Source organism: Chrysemys picta, chromosome 1, assembly GCF_011386835.1.
Source record: "Chrysemys picta bellii isolate R12L10 chromosome 1, ASM1138683v2, whole genome shotgun sequence".
Lineage (NCBI taxonomy): Eukaryota > Metazoa > Chordata > Testudines > Emydidae > Chrysemys > Chrysemys picta.
Window position 1 is genome coordinate 213,551,901 of NC_088791.1, and position 26,470 is coordinate 213,578,370.

Sequence of the window (26,470 nt, forward strand, 5' to 3'; positions counted from 1 at the left end):
GGAAATTTTTGTGTAACGTACAGGTATACGTTTACGACTTACACAAAATTTGAGTTACACAAGACTTTCTGGAACGGAACGATAGCATAAGTCGGGGGGCGTCTGTACTTGTTTGTTCAAATCTTAGTCTAAAATCTTCCAAAGTGCAGGAAATTGCACTTGGTATTTCAAGCTATGCTTGGAAGGGCCACCTGAACCTCCACGGCTCTTCACATTTTTCTTGCCACTCCATAGTCTCCCTGGTTTTGTTTAGTTACACACAGGCTTGCGCATCTTTAGACCTTTAGAGTCCCTTTCATTTCCATTTTTTGCTTTTGCATTCTGTCCTTGTCCCTCTCTCCTTCAAACACAGCCAATTCCTACCCTGCTTTTTTAACCCCACATTTCCCTTCTCCTGATCACAATGCTCACGTCAATCTGGCCATCAACATAATTCCCTATCTTCCTTTTCTTGACTTCATATAGCCCCTTGTCCCATCTCTATCTGCTTCTTCCAGATATCAATGAGGCCACAGACTTTCCAACTCCTTCTCTTCTAGTCCAAACCTTACCTGGCTGATATTCAAGAAAAGGGTCTCTGGTCTGACATTTTGTTTTATGGGTTCTGTCTGGTCACTCTGCTAAAATTTCACGTTTTAGGCCTTTAGCTGCCATGTGAACTACCTTCTCCTCTGAACCTAAGGAAGTTTGAGAAGTTGCATATTTTGAAGATTGCTGCTGGCTCAGCAGAGATTCCTCAACTTGCTGAGACTGCAAAGAATGTTTTGACAAAGTAAAGAGGCTTGTAGAGGACTGTGAGTGTTGGCACTGCACTTATCTGTATTTTATCAAACTTAGCAAAATGTTCGATCAGTTTACGGATGGCTGAAAGTTCAGGCCATTTTTATTTCTGATGAACTGTTTTTTCCATGCCTATTTTAATGCGTTAGTGCACTTTTAAATCAGAAGCTAAATATAAGCCAGTGGAACATTTACTGCATCTTTCCCCATATTTGGCAATGTCTGACATCCCACAATTATTTTACATGGATGCTTCTTTCAGTGAATGTGGTCGTTTAAAAGAGCTGAATCTTCTTGAACAAACTGTACAGTTTTTCTAAAGGAATAACAGACTGCCTTTTTGAAATAGAAAGACCAACACTGAAAATTTAATTTCAGTTGTCTAAGATCAATGTGTCATTATAGCTGTATGATATAACATGTCGACTGTCTCATGAGCACAGCTTATTTTTAAATGGTTTGATATGTAACACACAATGCTTTTGAGGAAGTGGATATACTTTTAAGGATCAGGAATCATTAAATGACACTTACTAGATATGGTGATCCACGGTATTTCGATACAACACTTTGGCCTGGGTCCAGATAACAAACACCCCAAAACTTTGGTTGGGGAAGCTATGGTGAATCAAAATCTGGATCTCTTCTTTGCAGTTCATGCCCACCTATATAATTTGTTTAATATAATAATGAAGAATTTGATTTGTCATTATGTACTTCTGGAGTTTAAAAGTGTATAGGCCCTGATTTAGCAAAGTATTATTCAAGTATCTAACTTTAAGCATTTAAATAATTCTATTCCTGTTTATCAAAGCATTTATGCCCATACTTAAGTGTGCTGATGATTTGGGGCCATAATGTTTAAATTATTCAGCGATATTCTGCTCCCACTTACATTCAGGCAAGTCATGGAAGCCACTGGGGTTGCACAGACGTAACAGATCAGAATTTGGTTCATTGATTTTTTTTAAAGAATTTTTTTTTGCAAGGAACACCTTTAAGAACATAAGAATGGCCATACTGGGTCAGACCAAAGGTCCATCTAGCCCTGTATTCTGTCTTCCGACAGTGGCCAATGCCAGGTATCCCAGAGGGAATGAACAGAACAGGTAATCATCAAGTGATCCATCCCGTCGCTCATTCCCAGCTTCTGGCAAACAGAGGCCAGGGACACCATCCCTATCCATCCTGGCTAAAAGCCATTGATAGAACTATCCTCCATAAATTTATCTAGTTCTTTTTTGAACCCTGTTATAATCTTGGCCTTCACAACATCCTCTGGCAAGGAGTTCCACAGGTTGACTGTGACTTGTGAAAAAAAATATTTCATTTTGTTTGTTTTAAACCTGCTGCCTATTAATTTCATTTGGTGGCCCCTAGTTCTTGTGTTATGAGAAGGAGTAAGTAACACTTCCTTATTTCCTTTCTCCACACCAGTCATGATTTTATAGACCTCTATCATATCCCCCTTAGTTGTCTCTTTTCCAAGCTGAAAAGTCCCAGTTTTATTAATCTCTCCTCATACAGCAGCCATTCCATACCCCTAATATTTTTTGTTGCCCTTTTCTGAACCTTTTCCAATTCCAATATATCTTTTTTGAGATGGGGTGACCACATCTGTACACAGTAGTCAAGATGTGGCCGTACCATGGATTTATATAGAGGCAATATGATATTTTCTGTCTTATTATCTATCCCTTTCTTAATGATTCCCAACATTCTGTTAGCTTTTTTGACTGCCACTGCACATAGAGTGGATGTTTTCAGAGAACTATCCATAATGACTCCAAGAACTTTTTCTTGAGTGGTAACAGCTAATTTAGACCCCATCATTTTATACGTATAGTTGGGATTATGTTTTACAATGTGCATTACTTTGCATTTATCAACACTGAATTTCATCTGCCATTTTGTTGTCCAGTCACCCAGTTTTGAGATCCTCTTGTAGCTCTTCACAGTCTGCCTGGGACTTAACTATCTTGAGTAGTTTTGTATCATCTGCAAATTTTGCCACCTCACTGTTTACCCCTTTTTCCAGATCATGCATGAATATGTTAAATAGGACTGGGCACAGTACAGACCCCTGGGAGACACCACTATTTACCTTTCTCCAGTCTGAAAACTGACCATTTATTTCTACCCTTTGTTTCCTATCTTTTAACCAGTTACCAATCCATGAGAGAACCTTCCCTCTTACCCCATGATTGCTTACTTTGCTTAAGAGCCCGGTGAGGGACCTTGTAAAATGCTTTCTGAAAATCTAAGTACACTATATCCACTGGATTCCCCATTGTCCACATGCTTGTAGACCCCCTCAAAGAATTATAGTAGATTGGTGAGGCATGAGTTCCCTTTACAAATACCATGTTGACTCTTCCCCAACAAATTATGTTCATCTATGTGTCTGACAATTTTGTTCTTTACTATAGTTTCAACCAGTTTGCCTGGTACTGAAGTCAGGCTTACTGCCCTGTAATTGCTGTGGTCACCTCTGGAGCCCTTTTTAAAAATTGGCATCATATTAGCTATCCTCTAGTCATTTGGTACAGAAGCAGATTTAAATGATAGGTTACAGACTACAGTTAATAGTTCTGCAATTTCACATTTGAGTTCCTTCAGAACTCTTGGGTGAATACCATCTGGTCCTGGTGACTTATTACTGTTTATCAATTTGTTCCAAAACCTCCTCTAATGACACCTCAATCTGGGACAGTTCCTCAGATTTGTCCCCTAAAACAAAATGGCTCAGGTTTGGGAATCTCCCTCACATATTCAACTGTGAAGACTGATGCAAAAAATTCATTTAGTATCTCTGCAATGGCCTTATCGTCCTTGAGTGCTCCTTTAGCATCTTGATCGTCCAGTGGCTCCACTGGTTGTTTAGCAGGCTTCCTGCTTCTGATGTACTTAAATATGTTTTTGGTATTACTTTTTGAGTCTTTGGCTAGCTGTACTTCAAATTCTTTTTTGGCCCTCCTAATTATATTTTTATACTTCATTTGCAAGAGTTTATACTCCTTTCTATTTTCCTCATTAGGATTTAACTTCTACTTTTTAAAGGATGCCTTTTTGCCGCTCACTGCTTCTTTTACTTTGTTGTTTAGCCACAGTGGCTCTTTTTTGATTCTCTTACTATGTTTTTTAATTTGGGGTGTACATTTAGGTCGAGACTCTATTATGGCATCTTTCCATGCAGCTTGCAGGGATTTCACTTTTGGCGCTGTACCTTTTAACTTCCGTTTCCCTAACCTCATTTTTGTGTCGTTCCCCTTTCTGAAATTAAATGCTACAGTGTTGGGCTGCTGTGGTGTTTTCCCCACCATAGGGATGTTAAATTTAATTATATTATGGTCACTATTATCAAGCGGTCCAACTATATTCACTTCTTGGACCTGATCCTGTGCTCCACTTAAGACTAAATCAAGAATTGCCTCTCCTGTTGTGGGTTCCAGGACTGGCTGCTCCAAGAAGCAGTCATTTAACTAAGAGCTGTGCAAAATGTTCACAGTGAAAACAAAGATTGTTGCAAAAATTCCCATATTTAGCTCAATGGCTGAGACAGCACCTCGCCAGTGCCGTATAAGACTCCAATCTTTGCAGCTCTTCCTGTCCTCCCTGTCCCTAAAACCTCATTTGTATATGGTGAGAGTAGAACCCTGCCCTTTTGGGACCAGGTGGAGAGGCTCCTGCTGTACTTCTGACTAGTGCTGAATCTCACTGAATAGCATATCTCAGAAGCCTGTTGGTTTCAATGACTTTATTTGATTTCTGCTTTGTTTTAATAAGCAATTGATGAATCCTAATTGTGGTAAAGAAGCCTGTCCACAACATAAAAGCCATCACCACAATCAAAACTTAGTGAGGCAAAGAATTCAATAAATTACAGAAACTGAAGCTACCTTTTCTGCGCTACAGATTGTTCACTGTAGGAGGGGGTTGAGGCCGACATGAGGTAAATAATTAAGAGGCGGATCTGTCAATAATCTATTAAAAATAGTACACAATTAATTGAATACTATGTTTTGCAAATATATTGCCTGAATTATCAGTAAAAACAATGAGGAATCCTTGTGGCACCTTAGAAGGCAACTCCCATCTTTTCATGTGGTGTATTTTTATACCTGCCTACTGTATTTTCCACTCCATGCATCTGATGAAATGGGTTATAGCCCACGAAAGCTTATGCCCAAATAAATTTGTTAGTCTCTAAGATGCCACTGGACTCCTCGTTGTTTTTGCTGATACAGACTAACACGGCTACCACTCTGAAACCTAAATTATTAGTGTGGCTCTATGTAACTGGGAAAATCATCTAAAAACATTCAGTGAATAACTGGACAAATATTGTGAAATGTAATGAATAAATTATTTGAGAAATATTATTTGACCAGCTGTAGTTGATCACAGTGGTGGCATTGTGGCAGCTGTGTAAGATCAGGATTTGAATCAGGAATAAGTATTTTTTTCTGTCAACTTTTTGCTTGTAGTCATGAGATCATAGATTCATAGATTCCAAGGCCAGAAGGGAACACTGTGATCATCTAGTCTGGCCTTCTGTATATCACTGAAGGCCATAGAACTTCCCCAAAATAATTCTTAGAGTAGATCTTTTAGAAAAAACATCCAATCTTGATTTAAAAACTGTCAGTGATGGAGAATACACCATGACCCTTGGTAAATTGTTCCAATGGTTAATTTCCTCACTGTTAAAAAATTGTACCTTATTTCCAGTTTGAATTGCTCTAGCTTCAATTTCCAGTCACTGGATCGTGTTACACCTTTCTCTGCTAGATTGAAGAGCCCATTATGAAATATTTTTTCTCCATGTAGGTACTTAGAGACTGTAATCAAGTCACCCCTTAGCCTTCTTTCTCTTCGTTCAACTAAATTGATTGAGCTCTTTCAGTCTATCACTATAAGGCACGTTTTCTAATCCTTTAATCATTCTTGTGGCTTTCCGAAACCCTCTCAACATCTTTCTTGAATTGTAGGCACCAGAACTAGACACAGTATTCCACCCGTGCCAAATACAGAGGCAAAATAACCTCTCTACTCCTACTTGAGATTTCCCTGTTTATGCATCCCAGGATCGCGCTAGGTCTTTTGGCCACTGTTACTGTGGGAACCCATGTTCAGCTAAGAAAACATGGGTAAGTAGTAGATACCACACTAAACCACAGACCAGAAATCCTATATTCTCTGAAGGTCAGTAAATCTAGGGTCTGATCTAGTCCTTGTTGAAGTTAAATGAGAGTGTCTCCATTGACTACAATCAATGTTAGATTGCACCTCTAGCTTTCAGTTACCTAATGGGAGACTTTATTTTTTAAATGTATATATGTGAAATATTTGTTGAAATCTGTGCAGAATCTTTCTGTGTCCTGCTTCACTTTACTGTCAAAAGAAAAAAAATTGTGTTTCCAATTGTCCACTTGATTAAACCAGTTCTCATTAAAAAATGTACATCTGTCCTTCATGTCCATGTCTGATTTTCAGGAGTTTATATTAATCCATGCAAAGCATATGGAGGATTCAAGTGAAATGGGCTATTAGGTTCTGGCAGTTATTTAAAGTTTAATTACTTGCTAGAAACTCACTCCTAAAAAAATAGTAATACACTTGAATTAAAAAATAATTTTGGTATAGTGTTTGGCAATCAAAGGAGATCTAGAGTTAAACTATATTAGCTCACCCACCTTATCTTTCAAATATCCTGCGACCAACTCGGCTACAAAAACACTGCATTCAAACTTACCATAGTTAACTTTGTGCCCCCTCCCCCGACCCCCATAAGAAGTGCAGATCGCAGCATATTCATTTGCCAATGAATTAAAAATGTGAAAGGCTGTCTTTAAGCAGTGTGAGTTTTGATCCCTTAATCTAGCTAACATTTTATATTTCAAAGTCACTCCATGCAAAATACTTTCATTTCTATGGATGGACTTTTAGATTTAATTTCTGCAGTGAATATTCTCTTTATAACACACACAGAAAAACAGGATATTTTGCATAATCTCCTTAGTTTGATCAAGGCATTTTTAGATTACATAAAGTAAAATATAAGAAAACAAGGCAGATGGCTAGCCTCCCTTTGATTGAAAATTCCTGCAAGATATTTCCTTTTGATCATGTTACATTTTATTTTAATTTTTTGGATGTGATTTGAAAATCAGAATTACATGCTGCCTCTGATGTGACATTTGAGGGTCTGCTTTCTGTTTACTTACTTTCCACTATGTATATTCTGCACCTAAATGGCTGCTTTATAAAATGTAACATCCTTTTAATTAAACATGTCAGGAGCACAAGTATATTATATGCACATCATAGTGGGCCTAGTTTTGAATATAAAACAAACCTACTGAAACATGTAACATCACTACATGATGTGACTTAGTAATTGGAGATCCACTTGTGCTGAAAATGTGTAGTACTGCACACTGATTTTCAGCTGGGAAAACTGTTATCAAATCAATGCATGAGGTATTCTTCACAAATGAATAATGTTGTGAACAAGGACATATCAGACACCTGCAGTGTACAAAGTTTTTCTACCATTCATGAACTAAACGCAAAAGCAAACGGAATGAGCTTTCCAGCTATCTTTTTATGTCCACTAGTGAAGTCCTCTGCCTGCTTTGATATAGTGCCAAGTTTCCCCCAAAATGTGCCTAATCAAAAGCCCCCTGAAGTCAATAAAAGTCTTTCCACTGACTTCAGATCAGGTACAATCTGACTCTCCTTGTCTTGATACCCAAGAAATTATGGTGGGTGAGTGGAGTATACAGACAGAAATCCCCCAGGTCTGCACAGGACAATCTTCATAGTCTGTCAATACTTCAGTCATTTGCAGGGCTTGATGCTGAATGGTGTGAGCTGGCCTGGTCAGCAAAAGCCAGAGCTCTGCAACTTAGCAGTGCATATTGCTACTTAAACTGTCTTGGCAAATTCATTTTTCAAGTGAAATGCCACAAAGAAACTGCCTACTACTGCATTTATTCCCTAAACAGACTGATTAAAACATAAGCCCGTGATAAAACAACAGTGTGTACTCAAGGGGAGTACAGTTATTGTTCTGTAAATGAAAAGTGCCCCTTTTATTTACAAAGGCAACTGATATTTTAATTTCACAAAAGGGACCTGTGCAAAGGTTTCCTTATAAAGCTGAGTACCAAAAAACATAATCAAATTTCCACAGAGAAGCTGCTATTGGTTTCCCTCTCTTGCATAACATACTTCACTAGCACAAACTTGTCTCTGTCTACCACATGAGCAGAATGTCATACCAAATGGTGCTACAGAACAATCAAGTCCCTGTGGAGTTTTTTTAATGTCCATAAGCATTATTATTACAAATACCAGATGAATTCATGATGAGGATAAGTACACTGCAGTTTCACAGTGAATGGGCACTGGGATTCATGCAGTGATGCTTGGCTTCTTTTCTGCTGCCCATGAAATACGTCAAAGAACCAGAAACCCCCACAAAAAAATAGAATGAGATAATTACCTAACATGATGAAGGGAATTCCCAGGAAGGTGGAATTGTATTTCCCACCAGTCAGATTGATGATTCCAGCTGCAGTCAGAGTGGCTAAGCTCACCGTTAACAACCCTAAAAGGCCAAGCCAAGGTTTGCTGCGGACACAATCCTGCATAGAACAGCAGAGTATGGCCAAAGTGACCACAAGGACCAGGCCTGTGGTCAGGTAACGTTCTGACACCCTGCTCGTCTTCTGGAAATCCTCCCTCAGCGAAGACGAAGTGAAGGGATACATTTTGACTTTCCTGTTGGATTTCTGAAAAAGTTCGACAGTGTCACAAAAGATGGATTCCCACTTTTCTGCTACCATGTCATTCAGAGAGTTGATCGCCTGCAAGTAGTAGGTGAGCTGGATGGCTTCTGCAGACTTCACCCGATCTTTGCTGTGCACGGTAACCCCGCCAAGCTGGTGCCCATTATACACTTCCCTGCCATCCTTTAAGTGAGTGATTGGATATGTGATAACAAAATTAGTTCGATTAGAAGATCGAGCAGACTTTAGCTCCTCCAGTACATGCACTATGTCATCCACTATGCAAGTCTTGTCATTATTCAGGATACATATATGGGCAAATGTGTAATTGAAACCAGGTCTTTGTACTTGGATCCTGGTCACAGCTGAGTGTAACTGTAAGGGGGAGAAAAATCACACACATTATTCATCAGTTAATTGTGCACCATAGCAGGTAGAATGACAGCAGCTTTGTCATCTCAGTCCATTTCCTATTTAATCTCGGCAAAAAAACCATTTCTAATTGCTACAGTATTAATAGTAAGCACATTATAAAAATGCAAAACATGCATTAAAGTACTGATATTTCCCCCCAATGTCCTTTACTCATAACTCAATTCTGTTTTGACTTCTATAAATGCTAGGTGCACCTGCTGTTCACCCTCTCCCAAAACAAAATATCATTCCAATAAACCAGAATGCTTCATTTCCAAGTGAAGCAGAAGGGACAGCTACAGACCAACCACATTATGGCAATGTAATAATAATCAGGATTGCTAAATGACCACTGCATCAGACAACTATCAGGAATGCAGTACAGAAAAGCAAGATGACGGGCCATTTCAATGTGCCACTCGGGTGAGGTGTAGTAGGCCCAGTTGATTGGTAGTGGGAGGTTTGACCCTTTCTCAGGACAAAGGAAAGATCACAGCTGCATGTCCTAAGTGCCAGGATGGTCAGGATAGCATGACCAAGCTATCTGGCATTAATTAAATAGTAGTCCTATCCACCCAAACTACAGCAAAGAGTTGAGATGATAAGGGAGGCTAAAAACAGAAGTTAGAGCCTCCTGGAAGAACATATTAGCTGGCAAAACCTTTTATTTTAGGAGTTGCTGGTTGGGGCCTGCTATCATTTCAGTTGTATCCCAGCTCCTTTTCAGAGGTGCTTGTATCCTTCTGAAGCGTACTGTTTAGGCTGAAAGTTTCCATGGTTAATCTCTGACCAAAAGTGAATTGTTCTAGAAAATGTGAGCAAAAAAGGCTGTTATTTTTGAAAGAGGAAATGAGTGGAAAAATTGCACTGTCCCCATGGGAAAAATCAAATCAAATCTTGTGTCTTCTTTTGAACCAGCTTCCAGCTAAAACAGGTGGAGTTAGAAGGTTGAAATTTGGTACGGGAATAGCCTTAAGTACAGTGAAGGCCCATTCAGTATTCTGGTGAAAAAATGTTTTAACCTGGCTGTGTTAGGACGCTTTGCAAACTATATTGTTTATTTTGCGTATGGTTCCCTGATAAGCTTATAGAGCCAGATCCTCAGCACCAGTTAAGTCCTCTTTGTGCTGCTGTAGTGGTGTAAAGGTACTTAAACCTGCCTTAAAGAGGCAAGATTCCATGAAAAGCCAGCCGTATGATAGCCACTCTTTACTCAGGGTATGGGAGTGGCTTGGGCTAGAATGTCATATACTCTGACAATCCTGGCTGACAGCAACTCCTTGAGGGCCATCATCGGCTGGTGCAAGTTAGAAAAGTGCTGAGGCTGCTCTAACTTGCACCAGGAGCTGGCTTGGCCTTTGGCAGCTGCCAAAATCAGACAGGTAGAAAGGTGTCCTTCCCTTCCTCTCCTGGTGCACTGCTCTGGCTCACTGGGGATCTAGCTCAAAGTGCTACACTCCATAGGCCCCTGAATTACTCTGAAATGATCAAACATGGAATCTGGTCAAAGGGACCCATTGGCTTCTTGAAGTGTAGGGTAGTAAACATGGGGCTGGGAGCCAAAATATCTCAAGTTCAATTTCCATCCCTTTTTCTGACTGGTTTTAATAATTCAATATACTTCCCAATCCCTGTTTTGTGAAGGGTCACAACACTCCTTGCATGAGGCCAACAATATCTTTATTGACATTTTTCAGATGGGTTAATCGAGGCACAAAGCTGACTTAACTTGACCAGGATCACTTGGTGTGTGGCAGAGTTGTGAACAGAACCAGATTATAGATCCATGTCTCATTCACTCGAGTACAGTTCCTCTCAGAAAAAAAGGATCCAGTCTTGTGTGGTTATAGCCTATAAAAGCTGTCTACTCATGCTTGCTTGACCACATTTGCCATTTTTGAGATCTATAGATGGGAAAGCCCTCTGTAGGTGCAAAGTGTTCTCATTAGGTCAACTTTAAAGACAGGAAAACTGACATATGGAAAAGCTCAGTGACTTGCTTGTAAGGTGTAGGGGTTTGGCAGTAAATCAAAAGATCTTGGTTCTCATGATTCTTTGGTGTTGGGAAAGTCTCTTGTTTCCTCCTCTGTAGAGCAGGGATATTAACACATATTTACTGATGAGTTGAGAGATTGAATTAGAAATGTCTCTAATTTTTTTAAATGACGAGTAATTATAATCTGACCTGCTGCTTGGCAGGACAGAAAGCACTGTCCTGGGGAAGAAAAACATCCCTTCCTCTTTATATTAGATGTGCTGCTATCTACGGAATCCCGAGGGAGTGGGAGATTCTCAGTTTATACAGACACTGAAGGGACTGAATTGAGGCAATATTTAGCACACGCGTTTTCTGTAGAAGAAAAACTGTGATTGAAAAAGAAAATGAGAGAAGGTACCCACAATAACCATGGAGCTTGCAGACTCTGGTGGTGGAGATGGATTAGTTGTCTAAACACCGTGGGTGAAATCCTGGCTCTCTGGAAGTCACTGGAAGCCCTTGACTTCAGGGTAGCCAGAATTTCACCATATCTGTAGAAAAATGCGCATACCATGTATTATTTATTTTACCAGCAATCTGATTATCTTGTAATTATCTTACATAGTCCACTACCGGGATAAATCTAGTTGAAATTGTCTGCGATTCTTATGATGATATAAACAATATGTGTAAGAAGATACAAAATTCCTGCCCATTGAACTTGTTTGTCTTGCAATTATGTGACTTGTTTCACTTGCATTTGAGTAGCTTTAATTTTCTGTAAAATTATAGAGCAATATTGACAATGTGAAGCTAGGTTGGGAAAAGGAAATGAACCAACAAACCTCTCCAGAGGATTGGAAGGATATAATGTTAACCAGAGTGAGCAGGCTAAGTTCTCCCTCATGGAGAGATTACAAATAGGAATTTGTGATTAAAGATTTTTGCACATCAGTCCTGCAAAACAAAATAGAAGTCTTCACAGGAGGGAATGTCTTCTGAGACTGTCCCAAGTTGAAAGGCTTCTGCTCTGTTAGAAAACTAATGCAACAGTTATTTCAGGGATATATCCCTCAACTTCATGTTGTTATGGTGTTAGGGAAGTGTTTTGATTTACTGAAATCAAATGTAGATATCTGTTTAGAGTTTTTGTGGTAGCAGCCAGTAAATATATTTCATCAACTATGTTTGTAAAAACAAATGCCATTTATAGAAGTGTAGCTGACAAGAATAAAAGATTTTTAAAAATTGAATTATTTGCTGCCTGCATTAGATTAGCAACTGATATCTTTGCAAAAGGATGCACAGAGTAGGATGCTGCAATTTAACCCCCCAAACAATGATATAACTTTTAAAATAATATATATTATATATAATTTAAAATAATATGTTATTTACTCTCTGTATCTACTTACCTATTTTGCCTCAACTCTGCTGAATTTCCTTTTCTTGTATGTCTGAAACCTTCTGTTATTTAGGTTAGAAAATAATTTGTACTGCCAACAATTCTGTTTATCTTTACTAAAAAGCTAGTAGCTAAACATGGTATTTGAAATACTCATGCTCCCTGGAGGCCATCATTTCTGATTCAGAGACCAGATCATATCATGTAGTATGGTCTTTTCTCTGCTGTACTGGCAGAGCAAATGGGCTATAATGCTGACTTAGCCAGACAGATGGGATAGGAGAAGGCTCAAGTAACCTGGAGATGGCTATTGGTCTTCCCCACTCTGCCAGCATAGGGAACGTGCCAGGGATGCATCAGGGAAGGAAGGGGAGCAACCAGAGTGCACTGTGCTCTGGCAATCCCTGGATAGTATAATGGTCCTTGAAGGTTGTTACAAGATGGTGCAATTTAGAGCAGCGCTGAGGCTGCTCTAAATTGTGCCAAGAGCCAAATTGGCCCCTACCTGGCCTAGAATCAGAGATGGGTGAAAAAGTGGTGTAAAACCACCTTTCCCTTCATATCCTCCCCACCCCCTACATGCACTGAGCACTGTTTCAGCCATAAAGAAGGTTGACTCACACCTTCATCCTGGAAGCAGATACATTCAGTACCCTGCAGTTTACTATGTGCTGTTTTCAGAACAGATCTTAGAAACTAAACCACTCTTGCTTGTGTGTGATTACTAAGGAACACTTGGGAAGAGTATGGTTTAGTGCAGCAGCATCCTAGAATATCTCCCTCTCCACACTGATCCACCAGCCTGTGTGTCAGCTGGCTGCTGCCCTCTTCCCCAGAGACAGTTGTAGTTCCATGGCTCTCCTTATATAAAGGCATTTTAGGAACCTGATTGTTAGATTTGCATTGAATTTTTCATTTAGAGCAGAAATCCAACCTCTTTGTTTCGTAGGATATAGAATATGTAAAGAGCTTTGTGCTGAAAGGTGCTATTAATTTAAATTATTACACTATACACAACTTCATTTGAACACGGTATATTATGACATCCCTTTGGAAAAGTGTTTAGTTTAGCGAATAGTAGTGACTACTGTTTAACTGGGACAGCATTAGCATAAATTTAGACATTGCAAAGTAGTTTAATGGTGAGTAATAAGGATTTAAAAAGATGTGACATTCGAAGCTCGGACTAAGGACGGGTCAGACAGTCTTATTTATTCCTAATCAGTTTTCCCATCCCTAATTGTCTAATACCTAGAAAGGGAGAACAGAAGTAATATGAATATAATCCGCACAAATATTTTTTATCCGAGATCCTCAAAGGGCAAGTAGTGCTGGTTCGTCATGGCGTACAGGTTTCTCAGTTAACTAACAGTGTAACTTTAGAACCCAGTATATAGCTGGTGCAGGAAAGCACTGTGCATGAGAATTGTATAGTATCACTTCAGCCATGATCGCATGCTGGTTTTGCTCTTGTACCTGAAAGTGCACCTGTCACAAATTAAATAATAATTGACACCCTTCTAGTCTTCTTGCTTAGAGGGACATTGTCAACTGAAATTCACATTCCCAGTCCCCCCACATTTCTGCTCCCCAAGACCTATAGGTAGTCAAAGGGAAATAGAATGTAAGGCTGCTATAACTTACATTAGGGCAGGGGCTGGGCAGGGCACGAATTCATAGATTCCAAGGCCAGAAGGGACCACTGTGATCATCTAGGTCCCTGCATAGCTCCAAATACGGGAAATGCAAAGGTAGTTTAAAGTTATGTTTGGCTCCCAGTCCCCCCATATCTGCCTCAAGTGCAGGAATGGAGAAACTGAGAATAAGGACCTTTCTCTACAGTCAGTTTCACTGTTCTGATGATGGTGAAGTCCTTCTCCAGGAACTGCAAGAGGGCATTAACCAGTAGCATCAGCGACAGCAACGCTGGAACTGAAAGCAAAGAGGCAGCTTTCAGGGGTGTACTCAGGAGAAAGGGGAGAGTTTGTTTTTGCTCTTATGCCCATTCAGAAGACCCTTTTCAACTCAGAAAGGGGAAAAATCTCCCCCCGCCCTTTTAAAAAAGGAACTTTCCGATATAGAAGTCTGCACATACTATGTAAATGGGGCTCTAGATATATTTTAAAAAGTCAAGTTAGCAATGTCCCTTTAAAGTAAACAAATTATATTCCAGTTGAAACTGCTGATTCATTTGCAAAATGATGCATTCCAAGAAATTCTGTAAAACCATGCTATACAACATGGTACTGTGATCAAAGCCATGGCTGAACAGCCCAGGGAAAGCAGCTGAAGAACCACAGATAGTCCTGTGTCTGTTACAGGTTTTAAGGCTGGTATAAATTTACTTCCAGGCAACTGAGTTACCAAAAATCAACTGGACTCTTAAGGCCTAATTCAGTGGAGTCAGATTATTAAAACTAAACATGTGTAAAACTAGCCAGACATAATTTAGATAGTAGTAATGCGTGAACTGTACTTTATCTGATTCACACAATGCTTGCAGCTTGCTTTCTGATATGGGTTTCAAAAATGTATTTGTTTTTGGTTTTGTTTTCAAATTATGATGTGTAATATTTTATGGGTGGCAATACATGGCACCACACTGGATTATGATGTGTCACTTGACCTATGATAGATAAATAGCTAGCTAAATAAAATTAGTTAGATGGATATATTTTCCTCCTATAACATGAACAATTTGACGAATATAGGGACATATGTTGTTATGAGAGTCTGATCTTTGCGATGTCATATCACAAATATATTTTTACTGTAATTTGTTTAGTCTCTAAATGCCAGGATCAATGGGCATCTGATGGTCAGTATTGGAGATGACCTTACATGTTGCCAACTCCTGCAATTGTATTGTGATTCTCACAATATTTGGTGTTTCTTTTAAAGCCCAAGCTCCTGAACTCATGTTGATTATTTGATCATCTCAACTTTCATAAAAAAACAAAACCAAAAAACGTATACCTTCCTGGCTGTGGAACAAAGCTTAAAACCCAGAAGGCAAATAAAGAACTCCAAATGTATTATTGTTTACAATCTCATGATTTTTTGAATGCTTGCGGTTGGCAATACTACTTAAGCCTATAGTTTCATTGTAAATTCAAGTTGCCTTTGTCTGGTTTATTTTGTTGGTAATTTTTATGGGTAACTTGTGCCAATGGAAAGGAAAAAGAGGAAAAAACCTCTACTGAACTACTGTAAAGTTCTTCTGTTTTTCTATGATCTCCATCTATTTTTGCATAGTGCTTTTTGATTGAATATTTTCAGAAGATTGTCCCAGTAAAGACGAATGCATCCATCTGAATTAAGTGAGAGAACAGATTTACACAGCTCTCTTAATTTACAGGGGGAAATACCTTGCATATTGTACAAATATGGACAGAAATGAGCCCTGAATCTTTAGCAATGTTTTAAATAAGGGTTCTTCATTATAACAACATGAACACATGAAGGATGAAGGGGAAAGATGTGTAACTGTGCCGTAAACATTTCATAATGGGCCAGATTCTGCTCTGAGCCTCACTTTTGTGTGTCTAGAGTAACGGTGTACACTGGTGGCTCTCAAACTTTTCTACTGGTGACCCCTTTCACATCACAAGCCTCTGAGTGCAACCCCCCAATAAATTAAACACACTTTTAAATATATTTAACACCATTATAAATGCTGGAGGCAAGTGAGGTTTGGGGTGGAGGCTGACGGCTCGCGACCCCCCCATGTAATGACCTTGTGACCCCCCTGAGGGGTCCCGACCCCTAGTTTGAGAACCCCACTGTGATGGAAAGCAGTGTCTTGCACAAGAACTTCCAGCATGCATTTGTAACCTGCATACAAAGCAGATGGATGAAACCAACAGACCATAACAGTGCATAAGGAAACACTAAAGACTAAAAGGCAATTCACCTGAAACTTGAGAATATGCAATAAACAAACAGTATGGGATACTGGACTATATATATTCACCCAGACTGTAAAGTCTCTGAATGAGACATTACAATTAATTAAATACACCTCTACTCCGATATAACGCAACCTGATATAACACGAATTCGAATATAACGCGGTAAAGTAGTCTTCCGGGGGGGTGGGGCTGCGCACTCCAGCGGATCAAAGCAAGTTCAATATAATGCAGTTTCACCTATAACGCGGTAAGCTTTTTTGGCTCCCGAGGACAGCGTTATATTGGGGTACAGGTGTAAGTCATGTTTCACCAGCAGTATTTGTAATCTGCACAAAACATGGGGGAAGGAGGGGAAGCAGAATATTTGTCCGAAACTACTAAACAATTTTCAATGTAATTAAAATCCTTCAGTGATTTTTCAAAATACAGAAAGTTACTAAAGTTACTATTATTTACATTAAGAACTGAGTATTAGCAGGAATGTGTGCTTTTCCACTATACATATTTCCATCCATTTTCCTAGTGGCTCCACATCCAATGAGACTGCTATGCATTATTTTCTTTTCTAATCTAAGGAAAAAAGCGTTTGTACCCAATATGATCTTCATTTCAACCAACGTCATGACAATTCAGTTTGAGTGTGTGCTACATTGAGCTGAACATGCTTCATTTTGGCTACCCTCTTTCAGATCCTGTTGCCCCAACTGGCACATGGGGCAGAGCCAAGGTAGATCCCTGTTTGGAGCATCTGAAAGAGGAACATTTGTGCTGCAGCTAAGATAAAATGCTGCAGTTTTAACATTCAGATGGGAAGATCTAGGTTCCCCCCACCCCAATTCTTATTCTAATTCTTGAGTCATTATTAAGGTAGGCTGGGAACTTGGTATGTGCCTTTATATATGGCAAGTATATAAAGGCACATACCAAGTATCTGTTTGGGAAAGGAGTCAGTCACAAGCTGTAAAGTCACCAATGATCATTTTAATTCAAACTTTGGTCCGTGTCATCTCCTCCGCTGGAAGAGGAGCGTTACTCAAAGTTCTGTGCCTTTGAAGCCACTCAGTTCCTGAGGCATCATGCTGTTGAGGTTGTGCCATGATGTTTGCCATCCCACGGAAGGGATAAGTGGCTGCTGTTGAAAATCATCAAAAGGGCCAAAGGAGAAGTGCAGAGGGGACCTCTTTAAGGCAAAGAGTAGCTGGAGGAGCTATTGTTAAGTGGTGGGAGAAGGGGATACTGGGGCACACATGTGGGCAGGGCCGGCTCTAGCATTTTTGCGGCCCCAAGCAGCGCAAAAAAAAAAAAAAAAAGCTGCGATCGCGGCGGCAGCTCTACCGCCGCTTCATTCTACGGCGGCAATTCGGCAGCAGGTCCTTTGCTCCCCGCCGCTGAATTGCCGCCGAAAGGGCCGGACGTGCCGCCCCCCTCTTCATTGGCCGCCCCAGGCACCTGCTTGCTAGGCTGGTGCCTGGAGCCGGCCCTGCGTGTGGGAGTAAATTAGAGGTCTTTGTGAATTAAAGGCAGCAGGGAAATTTATGGTTCCTAGTACAGACAGATCTGCTTCTGACACAAAGTAAAATCTATTTCCCCATGCTAATTTTTCCCCCTACTGTTACACACACCTTTTTGTCAACTGTTGGAAATGGGCCATCCTGATTATCACTACAAAAGTTTTTTTTTTCTCCTGCTGATTATAGCCCACCTTAACTGATTACTCTTGTTATAGTTAGTATGGCAACACCCATTTTTTCATGTCCTCTGTGTATATATATCTTCCTACTGTATTTTCCACTGCATGCATCCGATGAAGTGGGTTTTAGCCCACGAAAGCTTATGCTCAAATAAATTTGTTAGTCTCTAAGGTGCCACAAGTACTCCTTGTTCTTTTCACACACAGAAGTCACTGTAAGTTAAATGCCGACATTGATGTTTCTGTACTTGTATTTCCATGCTGTTCTTGTACCATGTTCCTATGTATTTTTCTTTCTCACCTGGCTGTGCCCAGATCTTACCTGCAGATCTTAATTCCACTCTGTTTTTGCAAAAGGCACATTTTAACTTCATGACATTGTGCTGTTATGACAAATGTCTTGCACTTCCACTGCTTTCATATATTTTCCTCTTACATTAGGATTCTTTCCTTCTTTCTTCAGCCTTTTCCTAAAGGCATGATTTGGCCCTTTATTTTCAACTCACTACACAGTTTGTCCATGGTTAGAACTGTTTTTCAACTTTTGGGCAAAATAGTTAAAATTTGCTATATACATACCATGCAGTGTCATATAGCTATATTTCTTGTACGTTTGTGTGTGTGTTTGTATTAGTAAAAGTAACTAACTATAGCTAAGAGGTGGCTAAGATGTCAAAAATGGGTACCTAAAATTACGCTCCAAAATCCTAGCAGCCTTATTTTCAGAAGTGCTGAGCAACCAGCAGCCCCCATTGACTTTCAAAAATGATTTCCTATATATGCAGTATATCTATAAGATAATGATTATAGATAACGCAAACATGGGAGCGTAACGGAATTATTTTCCCCATGAGTTTCACCATCTGTAGAAACTATCCATCCAGAATGTGAATGAGGAAATTGTAGAAAATATTATCTACCATATGCAGATGTGATGTTTACTGACATATGAAATAATTAAATAACAAGCTATTAAAGAAACAACAACCAAATAACAATGGGGAGTACAATGGTACAAAAACCCTGCAATTAACCTGTTTATTAATAAGTAGGAGCTATGAATTTCAGAAATAAATACTTTATCCCAATTTTTACCTCCACATATATCTAGATATTTACTTAAATATCTATCTCTCACTATGGCAGGCTATGTGATAGAAGGGGTAAATAAACATTGCTGCTAAAAATGTGAGGTTAGTGTAGTTCTCAAAAACTCAACATTTCTATATCTGTATATACACAACTATGAATATAAAATCCTTTTTTGCTATAAGGCATGTTAGGGTTCATTACTCTTTTACCTTAACTTTAAGCCACTTTAAATTTAACAAAAATACTGTATTCTTATAGTGTTTCTTATAAATATAATAATAGAGATAGAGTAGAAACAAAGATTAAATTAAAATCAATGTGCAGTACAGTGGGCTCACTGTGACTAGGGTTGAACAAAGAGGTTCAAACAAAAGACCCGAATTCCAGCTGAATCTAAATCAAGCTTTTTTTTTAAAGTGCCTGACTAGTGTTTTTTGCAGATTTTGTGTGCCTTTAATTTTCCTGGTTTCCTCTGCAAGTGGAAATACCTACTAAAATAGAAGAAGCCCTGGCAGTATTTTCAGCTTCATTTCTAGACTAAAGAGAATGGGAGAAGTTTTGCATAAGATCTCTGAACTTTTGGATGATTATTTGGACCAAATGTCCAAATAATGTTTTCTTCTTGCAGGTGTGTGTTGAGGTGCAGATGTGAAAACAGTATATTTGGTTATATTTTTATTATATTTCTCTCTCCTCTCCACAAAATAGTGAATTTTGGAGAGAAAAAGGGTCTGGACTGACAATGCAGGATGCCAGTGCCCTGTATTTAACTACTGAACAGGCAAAGCATAGGCAATGGAAGTATAAAATTCCTGTGCTGCCCTATTACCATTATCTCTCTATCTCAATGTGATGTGAGAGGGACGCGACATTTCATGAATGTCACAGGCTCGTAAAGCTATTTTGTTGCTACTTTGTAATTTCTGTGCTAGTTCGGGAAGGCAACAAGCAGTGTGTTTAGAACTGGTTTGTGCGTTTGTGAAGGGAGTTAGGAGAACAGTGGATGGAGGCTTCCTCTTAAATAGGAAAAGGGTAATCAGCATTGTGTCCAAGCCAGGCTGTAATACAGGGCAAGATGGCCTGATTCTCTAAAATGCACTAGTTGAGTTGTCATCACAAAACTGCTAGTAAATGTGTAGCAGCTTCTATATTCAGCAGTACTTGGCTCTGAGGTGTGAGCACCTACACCACACTAACACTCAACATGCCCATTGGGGATGGGGGGGGATGGGTCTCTAGGTTTGGCAGCATTGTCTGAACTGGTCCAGTGACAGGGTGATTCAGACTCCATTCTATTCTCCATTTCATACCTCACTTCCCCGATTGCCAACAAGGTGTCCTTCAGTGCCTATTGTGAAGATAGTTTCTCCTTCCCCTCTTCCCTGATGTGGACATCTGTCCATTGGGAACTGGACACAGACCACCAAACCATTTTAGATAGGCCACCAAAAAGCTGTTAGATGGTAACTATTAGTGCTATCAACCTTATTCTGATTCCAACCAGACGAAATGCTTCATATCATTACCAGGGTGACTGTGTGGGAGCACACTTATCCTTCTGCTAAAACCAGGGTGAAAGCTCCCCTTCTTCTCCTTTTGTGAGTGGGGGAGCACTAGCACTCCAAGGCTCTCCTGTCTCCTTGGCTGGTGAGATGAAGATTGATCAGGTAGGGGAATCTGGAGGAGATGCAGCAGAAGCAGCTGATGCCTGGCTGGGGAGTTTCTGTGACTCCCAGTGCTCCAGCCAGTAGCTGGGGCAGCAGCAACTGATCTGAGAAGACAAGGTGTCCCATCCTGAAGTCTCCTATCTGCCTCTTCCAAAGCAGCAGTTCTCAACCTTTCCAGACTACTGTACAGGGTTGCCCAGAGGATTCAGGGCGCCTGGGGCAAAGCAATTTTGGGGCCCCCTTCCATAAAAAAAAGTTGCAATACTATAGAATACTATATTCTCATGGGGGCCCCTGTGGGGCTCGGGGCAAATTGCCCCACTTGCCCCCGCCCCGGGCGGCTCTGCTACTGTAACCCTTTCAGGAGTCTGATTTGTCTTGCGTATCCCAACTTTCACCTCACTTAAAAACTACTTGCTTACAAAATTAGACATAAAAATACAAAAGTGTCACAGCACCCTATTACTGAAAAATTGTTTACTTTCTCATTTTGTCTGTATGAAATTCTAGTTTGTACTGACTTTACTAGTGTTTTTTATGTAACCTGTTGTAAAACCAGGCAAATATCTAGATGAGTTGATGTACAGAAGACATCTGTGTACCCCTAGAGGTACGCGTACCTCTGGTTGAGAACCACTGCTCTAAAGCAAGCCCTGTCCCTAGGCTAACTTCCCCTCCTCTACAGAAGGAAAGACAAACAAGGCACAATGATTTATTCAAATTCTCTCTTTGAAATGTCTTAACCTTTTAAAATGCAGGACGTTATTAAACACATTTTCTATCCTGATCATGTCTGTGTGGCAGCTGTTATAAAACAGGTGGGGTGAGCACCTCGCCACCACACACACTGTATGTAGTCACAGTACTTTGTTTGACTGGCTTTGGACTGCATGGAAACATGAACTCCCCTCTGATTACATTTATGCTCTTGTTCCTTTAGGTGCTCAGATACAGTGCTGATAGGTACAGCATAAAAACCTACATCTAGTTCTCATTCTCTTTCACTTGCTGCGCCCTGTCACCACAAGATGATGCAATGCCGCATGACCACATAAGAGTGAGAGCTGTGAGCTCCGCCTGTTTAGACCCACTGCTCATAACCAATCTCCTTAGCCATTTACAGGGTTCTTTAGGCTGCTGTCTGTGCCTGGGTCTGGCCACAAACAGACCAATAATTAGAACAAACATATTTTGTATTTTCTGTAAAAATGTATTTTAGATGCTTGATGATGTCAGATTAACAATAAGTAAATGGAGTCAAATGACAATAGCGTGGTTAATCATGATCTCAGTAAGCGAAAAATAATCATTTTGTGGGCACATTCCAGCTATAAAAAAAGAGGCAGCATTTAAAACTGACAGAACTTTCTAAATTATAGCTTTCTCCCTGCTATGATAAATCTAATGCAGAAGTTTGCTTGTGGAAAGATTCAGAGTAACATTTATTTGTGTGTCACTAGTCTATTGATTAAACTACAGATCTCTAGAGATAGCACTACAGGGGAAAAATCCATTATAATTTTTAATCTGTGACTGAATGAATATGCACATCCTGGATGCAAATGCAGTTCAGAAAAATTGGAAAATGAAGGAATGAAAATTGTCTTCTCTGGAGTTTTCTTATTTACCACTGAAATGTTACTAGACTTACTGAGACGACATTCATTAAATCTACTTGCTGATTGCTGTTTGTCGATATGTCAGCAACAAAAAGGAAAAATATTAAATACTTGGGTGGATCAGTGCAATAGTACTATAGTTGAAATAAGAAAAATGAAGCCACTGAAACATATTTCGTTTAGTGAAAAGAGTGAACTCTCCCAGAACTCTGTCAGAATATATTTTTTTACTTATTTTCTCATTTTAGGAAAGACACTCCCTCCTGTTCACATTAACATTATCTTTTGTGTGTTTTGACGGTTTGATATTCAGTAACTAGAAAATGTTGACAGTCTTTATGCTTTCCACAGGGGAACAATGTTAACATGCAGTCCTACAGTTTAATGCTAAAAGTGTGTAGATTCTGAGAGCCACACCTTGAATATTTCCAAATGTTCCAGAGATTCTTCTTTCTTTCTGGAACTCGACCCTTTTGCGGCCCAATTTTTACATCCATCCTACTTTCTCTCCCCCTCCCCGCCCCCCAAAACCTACTCAAAACTATTGCAGTCTAGACCAGATAGTGAAATTAAAGAAATTCGTATTTCTGACATGTTAGGCTAAATTGTACTATGAAATGTCACATTACATCATATTCCATGAAACATAAATGATATGACAAGATGCACCTAATGTAACTTGATCCTGTACATCACAAACTGCACAATGCCTCAAATTTACAACCAGGCTGTTTTTTCTTTAAAAAAAAAAAAAGGTTTGTGAGGATGAGTGGAGGAGGAAATACTACCAGTTAAAAATAATCAATTTGGTATGTAATTTGGTTCCAAGAACCATGAAGTGGAGGTTTCAAGCTATTCTGTACCCAAAAGTCACAGACAGTCCATACCTGGTAATCCATACAAACCACCCCCACCTCCCCAAGCAGTTTGCAGCTTTGTACTCAAACTTCAAAAACAGTTATTGAATTCAGAGTGAACTTAACTCACAGGCATGACTGTAAGAATAATAAAGAGTGCTGGAAGAATTATTTAACAAAATGCCCTGACTTCCTTATTCACAAAAATACACACCTTTGTCTAGGTTATTTCATCCACAAATAAGGGAGATTTCTCATCTCCTTTAAAATAAGTAGTCATCCCAACTGTTGCAGGGATGTGACTTAGTAGCTGTGTTCACAAGACACACAGTGTCTATGGAAGGTAGGGCGTACCCCAACAGGCATAAATGTGTATCTGGATAGTGTCTGAGTTATTATAACACAGATTGGGAGGGTGGGGAAGGTTGGATCGAAGAAGAGGGGTGGGACAGAGAGAGAGATGAGGTGTGGAGTGCAGGAGGTGAATAACTGGGAATACAGCAGACAGAGGTTTACCTTTAAGATCAGATCAGTATGATGTTGGTCCAGCATGTTCGCCTTCCTGAAGGATGTGATGATGACCCTGCCGTACCTCCCAGGGGTCTGCAGGTCAGAGTAGAGCCGGTGTTTGGAGCGGTTCACCGGGAAAAGGCTGTTTACCAGGTTCCTCTCGATCTTGGCCAGGCTGTGTTTGGGGGCCAGGAGATACTCCACGCTCTCCTCGATCTGGTACCTGCTGAAGCTGGCGCCCAGCAAAATCGAGATCAGCACAGGTGCGGAGGCGAAGAACACCGGGTGACTGGCAATGAAGTGGCCGAGTCTGGAAAAAGACGTCCTCAGCCCCCTGTGCAAAACCTGCCGCAACATCCTAGTGCAGAGGGAGCTCAGGAGGGCGAGGTGCGATCTGAAGCTCTCCCGGAGCCGAGGCAAAACCATCGGGGGAGCCCAGGCAGACGGGAGCTGCCCCACCGGCCTGAAATACACCCGGGCAAAAAAATCCGGCCGAGCCGAGGCGCTCAGCGGTGGGTGTGTGCGCTGGAGGGGGGGGGGGGGGGGGGGGCTGCTAAGGCTCTTTTCCTCCCGGAACGCGGCTGTGCCCTAGAGGAGTTTCCCAGCGCCTCATTGTCTGACTTCCACCCGCCAGCCGGCTCTGGAGAGCAGACGCCCAAGGGCAGCGGGGCTGGGGCGGCGAAGGGAAGCACGGGCGAGCGCCAGAAGCCCCGAGCCCACCGCGGCTGTCGCCAGACCACAGCCGAGTTTGTCGGGGAGGCGGGGGCTGGCCGCCGATTGCCGCCTTTGCTCCAAGCCCGCGCAGGCAGCGAGGAGAGCGGAGCGCCCACTCCCCCTCATGGAGCGGCTAGGGGAGGCGTGCTCGCAACAACAACAACAACAACCCCCCGCACACACACCCCACACGGCACACGCCGGATCCTTTGCGGGAGAGGGGGGGGCGGGCTGCGGCTGCTCGGTTGTAGATCCCCTGTGTGAGCCGGGCGGTGCTGAATGGATTTCAGGCGGCTAGTCCCCCACCCGCTGCCACACACTCCTCGCCGTCTGGTTTTAAAGCAGCGCGCTGGTCAGCAGGGAATCGCCGCTTGCGAGGGAATCACACCAGCGCCCCGTGACCCGGAGGGGCTGGAGGTGGCCACGCGTGGAGCGCAGGGCCAGTTGCCGTCCTTGCTTTCCCACCACAAGTTGTTCAGATGGCGGCCCCCACCCCCGCCCCCTTCTGCCTCCCCACCTGCCCCCGCCCAGAAAACGATCAGTCAGTCCTCAGGGCAGCCGGCGGCTTGCCGCGGTGCCTCCTCGCCCCATCTTCAGCCGCGGCTCCTAATGTCCCGGCTGCCGGAGGTGGCCGCCGCGGGAGCGGGTGGGCTGCATTGCTGACCGCCTCCCGCAGCTGTCGGGCGGGGAACTTGGCTGGAAGAAGTCACAGCGGATCGGTTGCAAATCAAAACGACTAAGACCTGTGTAGTCAATGGAGCCCCCCACCCCAGCCCGCTTTGAAATAAGGACCTGATGATACCGCTTTATGTCAGCCCCATGACAGCGCCGCCGCGAGCCTCCAAGGGACAAGCTGCCAATCAGAAAATCCTCAGGCGCTCAGGGAAGGAGGGAGCCAGGCATGTCACTGGTACAGTCACGCTCCTCCGGAAAGTTTCCAGCCTCACCTCTCCAAAAATCCTCTTAGCAGCACGTTTTGGGGGCTGGGCCCCACGCCGGCGGCCGCGGGTCCCATTGTTTCCGACACAGGATCAGCACAGAGATACAGTTTTGTGTATTTCATTGGTATCACGCGATCCTTTAGCTTGGCCAACACATGCAGCGGGGGAGTCGCTCGCTGGAGAAAGCAGGAGCCAGAAACGTCTAGGCGATTCCTCCACCCGCCCTGTCTGGTCGCGTGTGAGTGCGAGCGTGGGTCTCCCCCCTGTCTGGCTCTGCTGCTCTGAGGATGCGGCTTGTGCGAGGGCTTTGCCGGTGGAACAGCAAAATCCGCCCGGCCTCATGCGGCCCTAATGGGCATGTGCACAGTGTCTGCACATGCCCATTGCCAAAGTGAAGCCCCGCTGAAGCTGGTGCCTTTCCCCTGCCCTTTGCCCTGAGCTGCAGCAAAACTCCCCTTCCCCGAACGCACCGTGGCAAGCCGGCAGCGGGAAAGGGTCTGGGAACTGGGTGTGCGAGGGCGAGCTGAGCAGCTGATCGGGAGGGAGGAGGAGGTTGGGTGTAGGCGACGCAGAGCCGAAGGAATGTACAAATCGGAGCAGGGTATCGAATTCCTGTCTGGATTTTCAACAATGGGAGGGTGGGGCATACAGAGGATGCAGGGAGTGCCATAAAAAGTTGAAGCTGCACTGACACGGACATCCCCATGTGCCTGGACACTTCCCCCACCACTCTGATTAATTGGTAGGTGTGTAGTGATGTCACAGTGGGGTTCTCCCTTGGAGATGACATAGTGTGAGGTATGGGTAGTGAGCAGATGAGTCATTTAAGATTTATAATAGTATCTCTCTTGAGTGACTTTCAAATTTTGATTTTGATTTTGATTCACGTTTCCTTTCAATATTTTTATGGCTGGATTTTAACTTGAGTTGGGTGTTTAAGGCTTATTTTTTTCCCTTTCACTAACAGATTTTCTGTTGCTTCTGTCAAAAATCTGCTACCTGTTATAAATGTAATGATTTTATTGAAGGGGCACCTTACCAATGCCTTTCTTTCTTTCTTTCTTTCTTTCTTTCTTTCTTTCTTTCTTTCTTTCTT

At 41.7% G+C, this 26,470-nt stretch overlaps 1 protein-coding gene across 4 annotated transcripts in view; it reads right to left on the reverse strand.

Annotated features, from left to right (window-relative positions):
• The window catches only part of PTCHD1 (patched domain containing 1), a 59,158-nt gene extending 33,209 nt beyond the window's left edge, over positions 1-25,949 (reverse strand). For all 4 annotated transcript variants that reach the window (XR_010596017.1, XR_010596027.1, XR_006176598.2 and 1 more), the window contains exons 1-2: positions 23,726-25,949; positions 8,291-8,951 (exon numbers count right to left, since the gene is read on the reverse strand). Coding sequence is in view for 1 of the 4 variants with exons in the window: in XM_024106901.3 (XP_023962669.1) it covers positions 8,291-8,951; positions 23,726-24,145 (1,081 nt within the window). In the remaining 3 variants the exon portion in view is untranslated. The remainder of the gene's footprint in view (positions 1-8,290; positions 8,952-23,725) is intronic.
• Between the last annotated feature and the right edge of the window lie 521 nt (positions 25,950-26,470).